Source organism: Cornus florida, unplaced genomic scaffold (genome assembly GCF_030987335.1).
Source record: "Cornus florida cultivar Cherokee Brave unplaced genomic scaffold, ASM3098733v1 CherokeeBrave_3.0.0_Hap2_Chr09, whole genome shotgun sequence".
NCBI classification, from domain to species: Eukaryota; Viridiplantae; Streptophyta; class Magnoliopsida; order Cornales; family Cornaceae; genus Cornus; species Cornus florida.
In genome coordinates this window covers 63,670,629-63,685,369 of record NW_026775579.1, presented here as the reverse complement: position 1 = coordinate 63,685,369, position 14,741 = coordinate 63,670,629, and the positions used below count along the sequence as shown (strand labels likewise).

The 14,741-nt window shown below is 34.7% G+C and overlaps 2 protein-coding genes across 2 annotated transcripts; one reads left to right on the top strand and one right to left on the bottom strand.

Annotated features, from left to right (window-relative positions):
- Window positions 1-217: 217 nt before the first annotated feature.
- Window positions 218-3,355, bottom strand: LOC132274117 (pentatricopeptide repeat-containing protein At1g63330-like). Its single transcript, XM_059775288.1, has 2 exons — window positions 1,033-3,355; window positions 218-500 (listed from the first exon to the last, which is right to left on the bottom strand). The coding sequence occupies exon 1, from the start codon at window positions 3,233-3,235 to the stop codon at window positions 1,397-1,399; it is 1,839 nt and encodes a 612-aa protein (XP_059631271.1). The 5' UTR covers window positions 3,236-3,355; the 3' UTR covers window positions 218-500; window positions 1,033-1,396.
- Window positions 3,356-3,627: 272 nt separating this feature from the next.
- LOC132274118 (14-3-3 protein 10) lies at window positions 3,628-8,099 on the top strand. Its single transcript, XM_059775289.1, has 4 exons — window positions 3,628-4,234; window positions 5,050-5,172; window positions 7,509-7,625; window positions 7,762-8,099. The coding sequence occupies exons 1-4, from the start codon at window positions 3,731-3,733 to the stop codon at window positions 7,780-7,782; spliced, it is 765 nt and encodes a 254-aa protein (XP_059631272.1). The 5' UTR covers window positions 3,628-3,730; the 3' UTR covers window positions 7,783-8,099.
- The last annotated feature ends 6,642 nt before the right edge of the window (window positions 8,100-14,741 follow it).

Sequence of the window (14,741 nt, the reverse complement as noted above, 5' to 3'; positions counted from 1 at the left end):
ATAACATATATCAAACACGGCAGGGAGAATAGCCATTTTCCTCATCTATAAGGAGAACAGAGAAAATATAATAAAATAAATAATATAAGGAGTTATTTCCTCAACTTCAGCTAAAATCAAGAAAACCAAAAGCTTAAAAAAACCCTAGATGCATTAACTTCAACATCAATCTCACAGTTCACCGCACTATGCCAGCACTCAATGAAAGAATGCAGTCTCCATCAATTCCAAGTATTATATTGATTCATAAATTAAATGCCTTAGAACTCATAGTTGAAACTATTGTCACAAGTAAAATATAAAATTGCTATGGAAACAAAAAGGATCAAAACAAGCAACCGAATACGGAATTAGTCCCGAAGGTCATACTTTTCGCAACCAAGATATTCAACAAGTTGTCTGACTAATTTTGGCTAAAGAAAACCATTAATTGCATATCAACATCAGTAGTAGCAGCGCGGTTTGTCTTGCAAATGAATCCCTCCGAAGTTTGAACCAACCTGCTAAGCCCCAGTTCAAGAAAAAGGTAAGAATTAGTGGAAACATTAGTGATTAGTGAATACACCGTAAATATTTAAGCAAAAACACTAACTTTGAATTCACAAGATCTTAAACTAACAAAATGCCAAATAGAACTATAATGTCGGACTAAAATAAATACTGAACGATACTCATATCCTATTTATTTTTTATTATTATTATCAAAAAAAAAAAAAAAAAGTGGATTTATTCAATTCATTAACTTTTGTCAAAATTGTAATGACCCCCGTGACAATAATCTGAACTGTATCATGGTTCGTGAATCATGATGTAAAGACTCAAGAAGTCAAATATAAATTTGGCCAAGTGAGGATAATATTTTACAGGCATGATATGAGAGATTGAAAGGACCAAGTTGAAACTTTCCCAAAAAAAAAAATTGTTTATACAGTATCACTAAGGGAAAGGAGAAGCAATTTTATTTTATAAAACAAGTAAATAATAGAAGTAAGCATTTAAATAGTATCATCATGAAAGAAGATAACAAATTACCCATTCATCCCTGCAATGTTTTTGAATTAAAAAGTGCTCCACTTATATGTTGCATTTCTTTGCGTCTTCTTAGCAACGGAACAGGCATAAAAGTTTTCCACCTTCATATTAGACGAACTGAAAATAAATGCTAGAAATCATTCGAGCACTCTTATTTTGGTGATTCAATCCCTTTAGCGATTGCAGTCAAATGATCAGATTCTACACAAAAACTATGTCTGAAAACTATCTACCAATTTCCCAGAAGATATTCTCTCAATAGTAATGCTTCTACAAACGGATTGTGGAATATATCCAATGATTCTAACAAATAATCACCAGCAGCAACATTCATCATGAGAAGTGCAGACACACATTATAGCACTTAGGCTTGGATATTCATGTTTTCCTTTGGCATGAACTTCTGAATCATTTTGAGGAGTGCAGGGTCTTGACCTGTAGTGTATAATGGATGTAGTAACACATAAAACGTAGACGCATCTGGTGAAAAGCCCCTCTTGATCATTTCCTCTAGAAATGCCACTGCCTTGTCACACTTTTCCCTTCTCATACATCCTTGGACAATAGTGTTGTAAGTGACACTATTAGGAAAGCAACCAGTATCTTCCATTTTCCTGAGCAGCTCTTCAGCTTTCTCGAGTAGTCCTTCTACACAAAGTCCTTTTATCAGTATAGTATATGTCTTAACGTTAGGCTGCATGTCTTTGAAGGAAAGTTTATCAAAAAGATCCCATGCAACGTCAAACTGTCCATTCTTGCAAAGTCCATCAATGAGGATGTTGTAAATAGAAATATGAGAATTTAATCCATTTCTTTCCATCGTGTGAAATATTGACAACGCTTCAGAAACGTGCCCGTTTTTGCACAGGCCATCCAACAGGACACAGTACGTGTGAGTATCTGGAATTTGGCCCCTAGCTTGCATCTCATTCAGAAGCTTTCTCGCTACAGCACATCTACCATTTCGGAACAACCCCTGCAGCATAGTTGTGTAAGTGACAATTGTGGGTTCCAATCCTTTACAAGGCATTTCACGCAAGAGATACATGGCCTCATCAATCTTCATCTGCATGCAATATCCATTGATTAAAGTGTTACAGGTGATAGTGTTAGGCTCAATTCCCCTGTCCTCCATGGAATTGAAAGCTTTCATTGCTTCATCCATCTGGCCTTGCAAACAATATCCATCGATTAAAGCATTATAAGTGACTACATTAGGATCCTCCCCTCTTTGAATCATGATTTTAATTATACTCTCTGCATCTCTAACCATCCCTTCTTTGCAAAGTGCATCTACCAAAATATTGAAGGTACATACATTTGGAAAAATTTTCAGATCCACCATCTCATTCAGTAGTCTTTTAACCTCTTTCCATCGACCAAAATTGCAAAGTCCGTGAATCAAAGAATTGTATGTGATAACATCAGGCAACATACCTTTCTCAATCATTTCGGAGAAAAAGACCAAAGCATCATCTACAATTCTGTCCTTGCAGAGACTATCAATTATGGTGTTATACATTGCTAAGTTAGCCCTTGTTTTCTCGATAGCCCTAAGTAGCCCAATGGCCATGCTAGTATTCCCTGCTTTGCAAAGACCATTTATCACTGTTCCATACATAATTTCATCAGGCTCAATCTCATTCTCCCTCAACAGCTTGTTGAATAACCCCATTGCCTGGGCAATTTTATGTTCTAAGAAAAGCCCTTTTATCAGGGTGTTGAATGTAGTTACATCAGGTGCACAACAACCACGTTTAAGTTGGTCGCCTAAGGTAGCAAATCCAAAATCGACTCGATTGAGGTGGCAATAACAGTTTATTACGATGTTCATGGTGTAATCATTAACTGGGATACCCAAAACAAGCATTTGTTTGTAGAGAGAAACAACAGTAGAGTAATGTTTCATTCTGGTAATAAACCCTAGAAGCTGAGTAAATTCAATAACAGAAGGCAAAGGTCGCGTTTTGAGCATTCGATTGAATGAATTGAGAGTGTCTTGGAGATTATTAATATTGTAAAACCCAATTCTAGGTTTCTGGGTTAGTGATTTACGATCTGAAGTAGCAGAATGAGAGTGAAATGAAACTGTATAATGAACAGTAGTAGTAGCGGTAGGAAGACAAGTACCTTTTGAGAGGCAATTGTGAGGAAATAACCTTCTCCATACCCAAGAAGCAATAGCAGATCCATTTCTCTTCATCTTTACAGTCGCTCAAGGTTGAACGTTGATGGTGGTGATGGTGTTGGTCCTCTAACAGGGACGAATACAATGGAATATTGTTAATGCTAAAAAAATATATTAAAAAATATATATAGACTTACGAGGGTTTAAACTTGAACTTCATACCAAAACTATTAAGCAGAAATTTTAATTATAAATTTAATTTTTTAAAATAAAATGAAAAATATTCATAAACCTTAACATAATCTCTAATTATTTTGTCCAAATGATCCTCTAAATTCTTAATAAAGGCGGGCGAATTCAACTTTCTCTTGCAACGACGTCGCATCAATCTCTTCCCAAGTTACCATACAGATGCGTCACAGTCAGTAAAATTTCCCATTCCAAAATAGAAAAATACGGAGTACAACCGAAGAAAAAACCAAAAAAAGCCCCGTCTTCTACATTTCTTTCCGCGTCTCTCTCTCTAGATTTCAACTTTCTCTCTCTACTCTCTGCAAAAACTCATTTCCAATGGCGGCGACGGTGGCAATCCCAGATAACCTAACCAGAGACCAGTACGTGTACTTGGCCAAGCTTGCCGAGCAGGCCGAGCGGTATGAAGAGATGGTCCAGTTCATGGAGAAGCTCGTCGTCGGCTCCACTCCGGCCGCCGAGCTCACCGTCGAGGAGCGTAACCTCCTCTCCGTCGCCTACAAGAACGTCATCGGATCGCTCCGAGCTGCCTGGCGCATCGTCTCCTCCATCGAGCAGAAGGAGGAGTCTCGCAAGAACGAAGACCATGTCATGCTCGTCAAGGACTACAGATCCAAGGTCGAGAACGAGCTCTCCGATGTCTGCGCTGGTATTCTCAAGCTCCTGGACTCCAACCTCGTGCCTTCCGCTATGACAAGTGAGTCCAAGGTGTTTTATCTGAAGATGAAGGGCGATTACCACAGGTATCTAGCTGAGTTCAAGGTCGGAGACGAGCGCAAGGAGGCTGCGGAGGACACGATGAATGCTTACAAGGATGCTCAGGTAGTTTTCACGGTTTTTTAAATGTGTATTCGTTGTGATTTGTGAATTTAGGTCAAGATTCGTGCATACATCTAATAAATACGGAGTATGTAAAAAGCTAACGTAGTTATAATTTGATATTCTAGGGTTTTGATTTTGTTGTTATTTGTGAATTTAGTGCTACAATTATACACACATACGGGCAAGTTAGTTGTATAGCTGAGTTTTTAGGGTTTTGAATATGTGTTACAAATTACGAGCTTAAGGCGAGAGTTGAACAATATACACAATAGCTCTATTTAGTATTTGGCGTTTTTTGAGTGGGCAAGAGTTACCTGTAAAGTTGAGTTTAGTTTTAGAATTATAATTGTGATTAGTGCTACAATTAGACACAAATTTTTGAGTTTGAGGGTTTGAATGTATGTTGCAAAAACCAAATTAAAGGCAAGAATTAAAGAGAGAGAGAGAGAGATAAATGCTATAGCTAGGATTAAGTTGATTTTATTTACATAAGTATACAGCTTAGGTAGTTGTAATATGATATTTGATATTTAAAACTGTGTTGTTAATTATGAATTTAGTGCTGTAACTACACACATATGCACATATGGACAAGTTAGTTGTATATATGAGTTTTTTAGAGTTTTGAATGCGTGCTGCGATTGTAAAACCTAGGGTGAGAGTTAAGCAGCTGTTCATAAGTTTTTTAGTGAGGAATAGGTTCAATTGTTTGGGTTTTGAGTTAGTGAGTGTTGCATATTACAAATTCAGGCTGTGGAATATTCTGATTTGAGTTAAGTTTTAATTTTGTTTAGTTGCTGGTGTTCTCGTTGTAGGATATTGCACTGGCTGATTTGGCTCCAACGCATCCAATAAGGTTGGGGCTAGCGCTGAATTTCTCAGTGTTCTACTACGAGATTCTCAATTCATCTGACAAAGCTTGCAGTATGGCAAAACAAGTATGCTTCGTCCCCATTTCTATTGTTACTTTTACATTCATATGTGAATACTTGTTATATAAGTTGGTCTTTAATTTTCTTGTCATTGAGCATTAAATAACAGTAAAAAGATATAGACGATGTTTGAAATTAGTTAATGAATTATCATTGTACTATGCTTTAATGGGATTAGTAAGAGTATAATCTTACAGTATCAGTTTGTACTTGCTTTAGGCATGACACTTGTCCATTGACTACTTTGTGTATATTGGGATCACTTCTTGGATAAGCAGCCTGTATTTTAATTTGTTGGAATGGAAGTGGTTTGAGAGTTGTATGGCCTTGGTTCTTATTTGTTTCATGTTGAAGTTTCTTGAACCTAATAAAATTACCAATTATCTCCATGTTTTAATGGAGGACCAATTTCATACTCTGTGATAATTAAATATTCAGGTTTTTAGGTGGGAGTTCAATGTAATAATAATCTTCTTTTTTTATTTTGTGATAAGTTTCAATGTAGTAATAATCTAACAGATTGACGAGAATATGTTGTTCACATTCATATGGAATTTTTCATGATATGATGGATCCAAAATGTCAGTTCATTCTTTTACCTCAATCTGGTTTTCACATTCATATGGAAATTTTCATGATATGATGGATCCAAAAAGTAAGTTCAAACAGATTGAGGTGAATTTCTTTTTCATATTCTATGGAATTTTTCATGATACAATGGATCCAAAAAATCAGTTCAGTCTTTTACCTCCTCCCCCCACCCCAAATTTAAAGGCTGTAGGATCAGAACTTGTGATCTGGAAAATCCATTCTGAAGCTCATATCTGGCTTCTGTGATTTCTCTCTCTCTCTCTCTCTCTCTCTCTCTCTCTCTCTCTCTGTGCGCGCGCACGCTATGCCAGGTTCATCTCTGGCTTCTGTGATCTCCCTCCCTCCCCCCCTCTCTCTGCTATGCCAAGTGGAAAGACATAAATCGAGTTTCATTTTAGGAGTTTTGGCATTGAGTTATGATTCATGGGGCAACTCCGCGGCATTTGTTTTATAAGTTTTAGTACTTTGAATACTGCATTTTGTCATATAGAATATGGTTTACATTCTGCATATATAAGGGTAAAACTAGGGACCGAAACAAATTTGTTCCTTTTGTTTCTTTGGGCTTCGCTCCCCTTTTTGAGCGTTTTTAATAAAATCTTACTTATCAAAAAAAAAAAAAAAGGGACCGAAACAAATTTGTAAACTAGATTGCACTTGACCTCCTCCCTTTCACTCATTAACTCTCCACATCTCCAGTCCTCAACATCTCCTCCTCTCCCGGATCGAATAGTGTCGGCTAGTAAACTACTACAATCTCTTTTAATGTTAAGCTTCTCTATGCTAGTCATGCAGCTCATGCTCGACATCTCCTCCTCTCCCGGATCGAATAGTGTCAGCTAGTAAACTACTACAATCTCTTTTAATGTTAAGCTTCTCTATGCTAGTCATGCAGCTCATGCTCATATATGTATAGGATAACGAATTACTATCAGATTACTCTCTTGGAGCATCTAGATGGATATTGTCTATGGGAGTTCACTCGATGGTTTGGTTGAAAGCGTAACTTAAACTATGTGCATGGTGTTGAATGATGGTTCTCTTCCACTCAATCCTGTTCTAGGTTTTGATGAGAGTTGTTTATTGTGCAATTGGTTAACTAGCTAATTCAGAACTTGCTTAACTTGTAACTGAGTTGCTTCATCTTGGAATTTCCCCTTTGATATATGGGATGTAGATCACAGGTTTTTTTTGTATGGTACAGTGATCCAAACAAAATAGAGGTAACTAAAACTTTAAAGGTTAAGCTTAAAGAAACTTTGCTCATGTTTATTTTCATCGTACACATTCCACCTTCTACCACCAACCCCACCCATTACACTGCTATATTTTGGTAGAGCAAAGGAAAAACCTCTTATTTGGAAATGTGTTGCTTAATTATTTATTCTAGTTACCTGATTACTAGAATTTTGTACACGAGTCACTGAATTTTGAAATAACCATGGTTACTGAAAATTACTTATTGGTTAATAAGATGTGTTGTAGAAGAAGTGCTACTTCCACACATGCTTCATGTTAGGTTAGAATGAAGACCATCCGAGTGGTGGTCTCATTGTATGGTAGGTATAAATTGTGGGGACTGCTTCGTTTTTCCTATTTTAGGCTGAAGCTAAGTGACCATTTGAAGTTAGCATTTGTCCATCCCTGCTTGTGGATCTTTTGCTGCTATAAAATTATACTCGAGGCTGATGTTACTTTTAGTTTTGATTTCCATAACTGCATATTGAATTTCTACTGATTTATATGGACAGGCATTTGAGGAAGCCATAGCTGAGCTCGACACTTTGGGTGAAGAGTCATACAAGGATAGCACTCTCATCATGCAACTCCTAAGGGACAATCTCACTCTTTGGACCTCAGACGCACAGGTCGGTGCAACTCTCTCTCACACTCTCTCTCTCTCTCTCACACACACAGTTTGAGCGCACACTCATGTTGCTTATAAATGGCGATGAACCAGGTTGCTACAAAGTTTGACTTCAGTTTATGTTGTATTTCATGCAGGATCAGTTGGATGAGCCGTGACATCATATTAGCTGACCAATCATTGTCTTCTCCTGGAGGAGGTGGGCTTTGAATGTCATTTGTTCCTTACTAATTGTGTGTTGATTGTGAAATGGGGGCATCAGCCCTTGACATGATAACTCGTACTCGAGTAAGCCAATTTTAGGATTTTGTAGTGATTTGGAATGTTATGGTGGCAGTACTATGCGCTATATCTGCTGCAACACTTCATCTGGATTATAGCAAGTGATGTGTGTTTGTGTGTTTTTTTTTTTTTGTCCCCTGAAAAAAGAAAATCAATGTTACACAAAAAAAATTGAGAAAAGGTTGAGATTTGATGTGCTGTAGTAGTATTTTCTGAGTGTTAAATCCATTTCAGTCCAGGATAGAAGATATCAATTCGGTCTATGTGCGTGCGTGTGCGTGTGCGCGCAAATATGTTTTTTTTTTTAAGTTACCCCTGCAATGGTAACTAGTTGCATCAGCTTCTACGCGTAGCTGCCTGTTTTTTGGGTCACAATCTGGTTCCCTGATGGACTAATACCTGTCTGTCTGTTATACATTCTTTTTATGAGCACTAAGATGATGCTACAGGTAATATTGTAGGTCAGGTGTTACGCCCTCGTTGAGGGGTTTTTTGAACATGGTTAGAATGTAAGATTTTCGTAATGACACCATAACTCATACTTGGGTAAACAGGTTGAGATTGATTAATTTAAGGGCACCTGGTATCCTATAATTTACCAGATGGTTTTATGGTATGTGATCTTGTTTATTTGTCATATCAGTAGTTGTGAACTTCATGGCAATTTCATTAGTATTGGTGTGTGTGTTAACAGTATGTACAAGTATTAACTTGATTTCTTTGCAGGGGTTAGTCTGAACTTGATTCAGAATAGCAGTGAAAAATATGAATCACAGCAATTTCAACATCAGGGCCTCAAGTAACCTGTTTGATCTTTGCATATTCAGGAAACTTCATTAGTACTCAATACGGAGAGGTTGGACATTCAAAACCCTTTGGTGGTAAGATCACTGGGTACAATAACACTACCAAATGTGTAAGATGTGAAAGATTCAGTTCATTTTTTGACCTTTGGCCGTTTCAAAATCATCAAAACTCTGTTCTACATCATGAACCCATGAATTTGGCTTTGTATTTCGATGGGTCAAACATCAAGGCTAGTGTTAGACTTGTCCCACCATTGTAGAGGGTCCCACCATTGTAGAGGGTCTTGGGTTGGGAGATGTAATGGGTAGTGCTAAATACTTTCACATTTATATTTAATCACATTTCTCATCTAGATCCGATGTGGACATCCAAACTCGCAACACCTTCATTGCGGCTCGGCCACCCTGCCTACTCAGGCTATAAACCCGGACGCCCTTCGGGCTGAGCGTTTGGCGTGACATCAGATCAAAGACTGGGTGTAATTCTAATTCCAATTGTAATGGGTGGGTGTTTGTTCATTTACCCAAAAGTTCAAGTTGTTTAGTAGTGTTTCATACCCATTCATTTATATCCAATCACTTTCTCATTTAGATTCAATGTAGGACAAATGACTTTTGTTACAATAAGCAATTTCACTTAATAGTTTAATCTTTTGAGTTGGAAGGCAAGCACTTAACCTATTATAAACGATCAAAGGGGGTTCAATTCTTGATTCAGTATCTCGGATAGGACTCTCCAGGATTGGGGGCTGAATCCATATTTGGGTCCGTACCATCTACTAGACATATGATAATTATTTATTGATTATTATTTTATACGATGTCTAAAATTTCACTCCAACATCTTGTAAGATATAGAAGTATGACAGTATGACAGCTAACCTTTCATACAAACACATAGGGAAAGAGATAATATAATCCGAATCATTGAGGAAGTGACTACTCTTAATGCATAGATCATTAGCCTAAATGTATAGTCCAGCTTAAATACCCTTGTGCTATATTTGGGAATTACAAATTGGCAAACTTTCATTCTTTTATACGTGTACACAGAGAAAGAGAGAACGTAATATAATTTCAACAAACTCTCCAGGAAAGGACTATATTTGATGTTGAAATCATTGGCTTAAATGTATAATTCAGCTGAAATGTGTGTTATATTGTGTGTTATATTTGGGAGCATCGAATTGATACATTTAATTTAGAATTAGAAAAAATTCAATTTAAATTTTAAATTAAAAAATTTTCAATTCTAAATTCAAGGGGCGGATTCAGTGCTGTCAATTCTTTCATTGTGTAACTCACTTTTTTGGTTTGGTAGCAAGTTTTCTGATTAAACAATTCAAACCCTATTCTAATTTATGGTGGAGTAGAGTAGAGTGCAATCGTTAAGGATATTATAGAAACTTTACCTATGCCAAACTTTGGTGTACCAAACCCTATTGTGTGAATAGTTGGACTAAAGATTCAAACTCTTGTTACACATTGTTCAGTTAATATATATATATATATATATAATTCCAACTTGTGTAACATCTTTATAGTGAGAGAGAGAAAGACGGAGGCCATTTGACTAATATATATTTCATGGAGATTCACCATGGCCAATAAGGACAAGAGTCCCTAAAACTTGAACAGTGCAACTTCTTTTTCCCCATCTTTTCCAAGCCTGTGGTCCCATTCCTCTACCATCCCAAACCCCAAAGCATAACAAAAACACATTAAAGATACAAGTGTTTTTTTCCAACTCACACTGATATATCATATATATATCATATATATATGTATGTTAGAATGTAATGACCAATGACAAGGTAAACTATAAGGTAGATGACACTGCAAGTTTAATGTCTCTAGTGGGGTGTGTAGATCCAAGAGGTGATTAATTTAATTGCAAAAATAAATGTGTCACACTTGACCTTATGGTGGAGACACAAGGACACTAAAGATACGCCGGATGTTCTGGATGGCAGACATTTTGGACGGTTTGGCATTCTTCAAAATTATAAGTTAAGTTGTCAAAAAAAATAATAATAATAATAAATAAATAAATAAAACACAAAAGTTAAGTGAGTTTACATTTTCAATAAACGATTAAGGATGTAAATTCACGAAACTCTTATAAAGTTTGAATTAAAAAGTGAAAAATTAACAAGTTTTAGTCAAACGCGTTAAATTTTTTCTAACAAATTAGAGGAAGGAGGACTCGTACGATGACTAGGGGATGAAGGATTCGAACACGGCACATTCGCTCCGAGTAATACTCAAAAAGTTGATATTGTATATAAGTTTTCAAATTTCAGCAATGATTAAAGAATGACAAAGTGACCTTAAAGTTTAGGGTAATATAGAACCAATAAAACCTAAAGTTAAATTTGACTTCTAGAAGATGATTTTCCTAACAAGAATAATCCATTCACTAAATTTTGGTTAATTACTTTTTGAAAATCTTCACACTATTATCACATAGCTTTACCATCTAAGGCTTTTAGGAGGTTTTTGATCAAGAATAGGGTTGCAGCAGTTGAAATGAACACCTTGAAATTATAAAGGCTTTCTAGCCCGTGGGTGCTCAAGACACAACGTTTTTTTCGATCAAATTAGGACCCAATTTTTGTATTTTTCAGTGCTACAAGAAGAATGTAGTCTATCTCTTAGGTTCCGGTTAAAATTTTTAAAGTACAAAATAACATCGTTTTGATAAGTAAATGATACGACGCCTTTTGTGCAACAAAATTTCGTAAAACACTAGACACTAAAGAGGATTTAAATTCATAACAACTAAAGATCATATTTATGTAGTTGAAAGTCGAAGAATGTAAAGATTGCAAATTAATGGAGTAAAGAAGCTTAGGTTCAAGAAAAATATTTTCTGAACAATAGTTGACTGATCCTGAACAAAATGGTTGCAATTGGCGGGAATGAGAGAAAGGGAGGAAAAATGAAAATGAAAATGAAAAATTTATACAAAAATATAGACCAAAGCAAAGGTAAAAAGTAAAAACAATTCAAATATGACTGCAAACTACAACTCCATCATATTTGACTTTTTGATACAATATTGTAGACTTTTCTGTCTTAGAATGACTAACTAATTTTGGCCAATCCAATATATATATTTATATATATATATAACTAGTAAATTTTGGGCAAAATCATATACATAAATATTCTTGTGTTGTAAGACTAGCAATTTTCAAAACCTTTATATATTTTCCGTTTTGTTATATTTGCAATTGTTGGTGTATTGAAGTTTTTTTTTTTTTTAATTGACCCGTTGACAAATTATATCAGAATATATGTGTGTGTGTATATATATATATATGGTACTTATTTTAAATAATATGATTTTGTCTCGTGCACTATCTAATAATTCAGTCAAACATTAAATTCATAAATACATGTGCATGTGTGTGTATTGCATATGGTTTCTGTATCGATTGTAAGTAATTGAACTCTCTGATTAATTTCTATAATTAATAGAGATGTTAATTTAGTGAAGTGGTGATCTCAAGGTCTTTGTGTGTTTAATGTATAAGAAATAAATCATTAATTAATAAGAAGAATATACTTTTCGAGTTTATCTATTGATACAAGACTATATTGATTTTATATATATATATATATATAGGTTAATTAAAGTATACCCTTGAGATTGGTGAGACTCGCGTGCAAGTGTAAGTTCATGTCATGACTAATAGCTCATCCTCTCATAAATTAGTAGTTGTTAACAAATTAATTATTATAAGTTAGAATTAAGTACAAAATAATGTCAGTCAGAATTTTTATACCACTTTCATGCAATTTATAATTTTTTTTTTTTTTAATATGTTCTCTTCACTTAGAATCAACAAAAGATGATAAATATGGCAAATTTATAGCTCTCCCACTAGCATTTTTTCAATTATGGAACTCAAATTAAGTTATTAAGTTTTTTTCTCCATAATTAAGTAATCAAGTTAAGTTGATAGAGTTGGCTAATGTTATTTTTAAGTAAATAATTTTAATAAATTTAATGACGAGAGTCCCGTACACCAACAGGGGGAGCAATTTTAAGACAATTGCCCGCCTTCACTAGGTCCGTGGCCGTACACCGAGTTAGTTTTTTTTTAATTAAACTTGTTGAAATTGCTTGATAATAAAAGAGTTTTGGTCCTACTATCTTATAATTTAACCCCTTTTTTTATTTTTTTATATATCGTGGCAATGATTAGTAGTTAGTTGGAGGAGGGAGAAATCAAACTTAAGACCAATAGGATAGGATGGGAGACACTTTAGGTCTGACCTTTTTATCACTTAAGCAACACCGTCACATCTCTACAATATACTTATATTGAATGTCAATTTTTTTGTATTCTGAAATGAGGATTATATAAATTTTACAAATTCTCATAAATTTACCCAAATATGGTGACAATTGGATATAATTATTATATTTTTTAATAATTACTTTTTTTACACTAAAATCATATATAGCAATCTTCATACTTGGCCTGTAGAAAGTTTCTTCCTCCTGGTAAAAAAAAAAAAATCATTATTCTCTATTAACTTGGTGTGTGTGTGTTATCCACAGCCAAGCATTTTTATCACCGCCTGAGATCAGCCACGTAAATTATATATTTCTGTGCTCTATTTAAGGTCAATAGTCTCAGTTAATTCATATATCATAAATTTTTTTATTAAGTCTAATTTTGGTCTTTCTTTTTCTCTATTAGTATCTCAACGTAAACTTTTTCCCTATTAGTATCTCAACGTAAACTTTGGCACTTTTTCTAACCTACTTTTTTAAGGCAATTGCCCGTCTTCACTACCTACACCGACTTAATTTTTTTTTTTTAATTAAACTTGTTAAAATTGCTTGATGATAATAGAGTTTCTGTCCTACTATCTTATAATTTAACCTTTTTTATTTTTTTATATATCGTGGCAATGATTAGTAGTTGGTTGGAGGAGGAATGAATCGAACTTAAGACCAATAGGGTGGGAGATGCTTTAGACCAGACCCTTTTATCACTCAGGCAAAACTATCACACTTCTACAATATACTTATATTGAATGTCAAATTTTTTGTATCCTGAAATGAGGATTTTATAAATTTTGCAAATTCTCATAAATTTATCCGCATCAAGTTTGGTGACAATTGGGTATAATTATTATATTTTTTGATAATTACTTTTTTAACACTTAAATCATATATAACGATCTTCATATTTGGCCTGTAGAAAGTTTCTTCCTCCTGGTAAAAAAACAAAAAAAAAAAAATATCATTATTCTCTATTAACTTGGTGTGTGTGTGTGTGTTATCCACAGCCAAGCATTTTTATCAACGGCGTGGCGATCAACTACACAAATTATATATTTCCGTTATGCTTTATTTAAGGTCAATAGTCAGCTATCATAATTTTTTTTATTAAGTCTAATTTTGGTCTTTCTCTTTTCTTATTTTTATCTGAATGTAAACTTTGGCACTTTTTCTAACCCAACTCACTTTTTTCGGTGCGTGTCTATTTTCACATATTCAAACTATCTTAATGGGGAAAAAAATTCATTTTATTTCTAATTTGTGCTACTCTAATCATCTCCCCCGAATGTAATGAATTATAATTTTATCCTTTCTAGTATTAATTAGGGCACATTCACCAACATTTTCATTTCTTACACTCATTTTATGTATATATGTATGAAAATACACACACACATATATATATATTTTGATAATTGTGGGTGTTCGGACTAATTTGCGCGTACCTCGACTAATTTCACAAAGTCCTGAAATTAACGACCAGGTAAGCCTCCAGTGATCCTACGAAAACTCGAACTATGAAATTTCGGAAAATAAATAATATGTATATATGTGTATATATATATATATATATACTGTTAGAGAGACACAGATGGTCATCTGGCTAACATCTGACCTAACATTGGACTTGGAGCACAGTAAGAAGATAACACAAACAAAAGAATTGAGCCTAAAAAATATGTAGTGGGTGTCAATGACACTCTGGAGAGCTCGGATCTCAAACCAC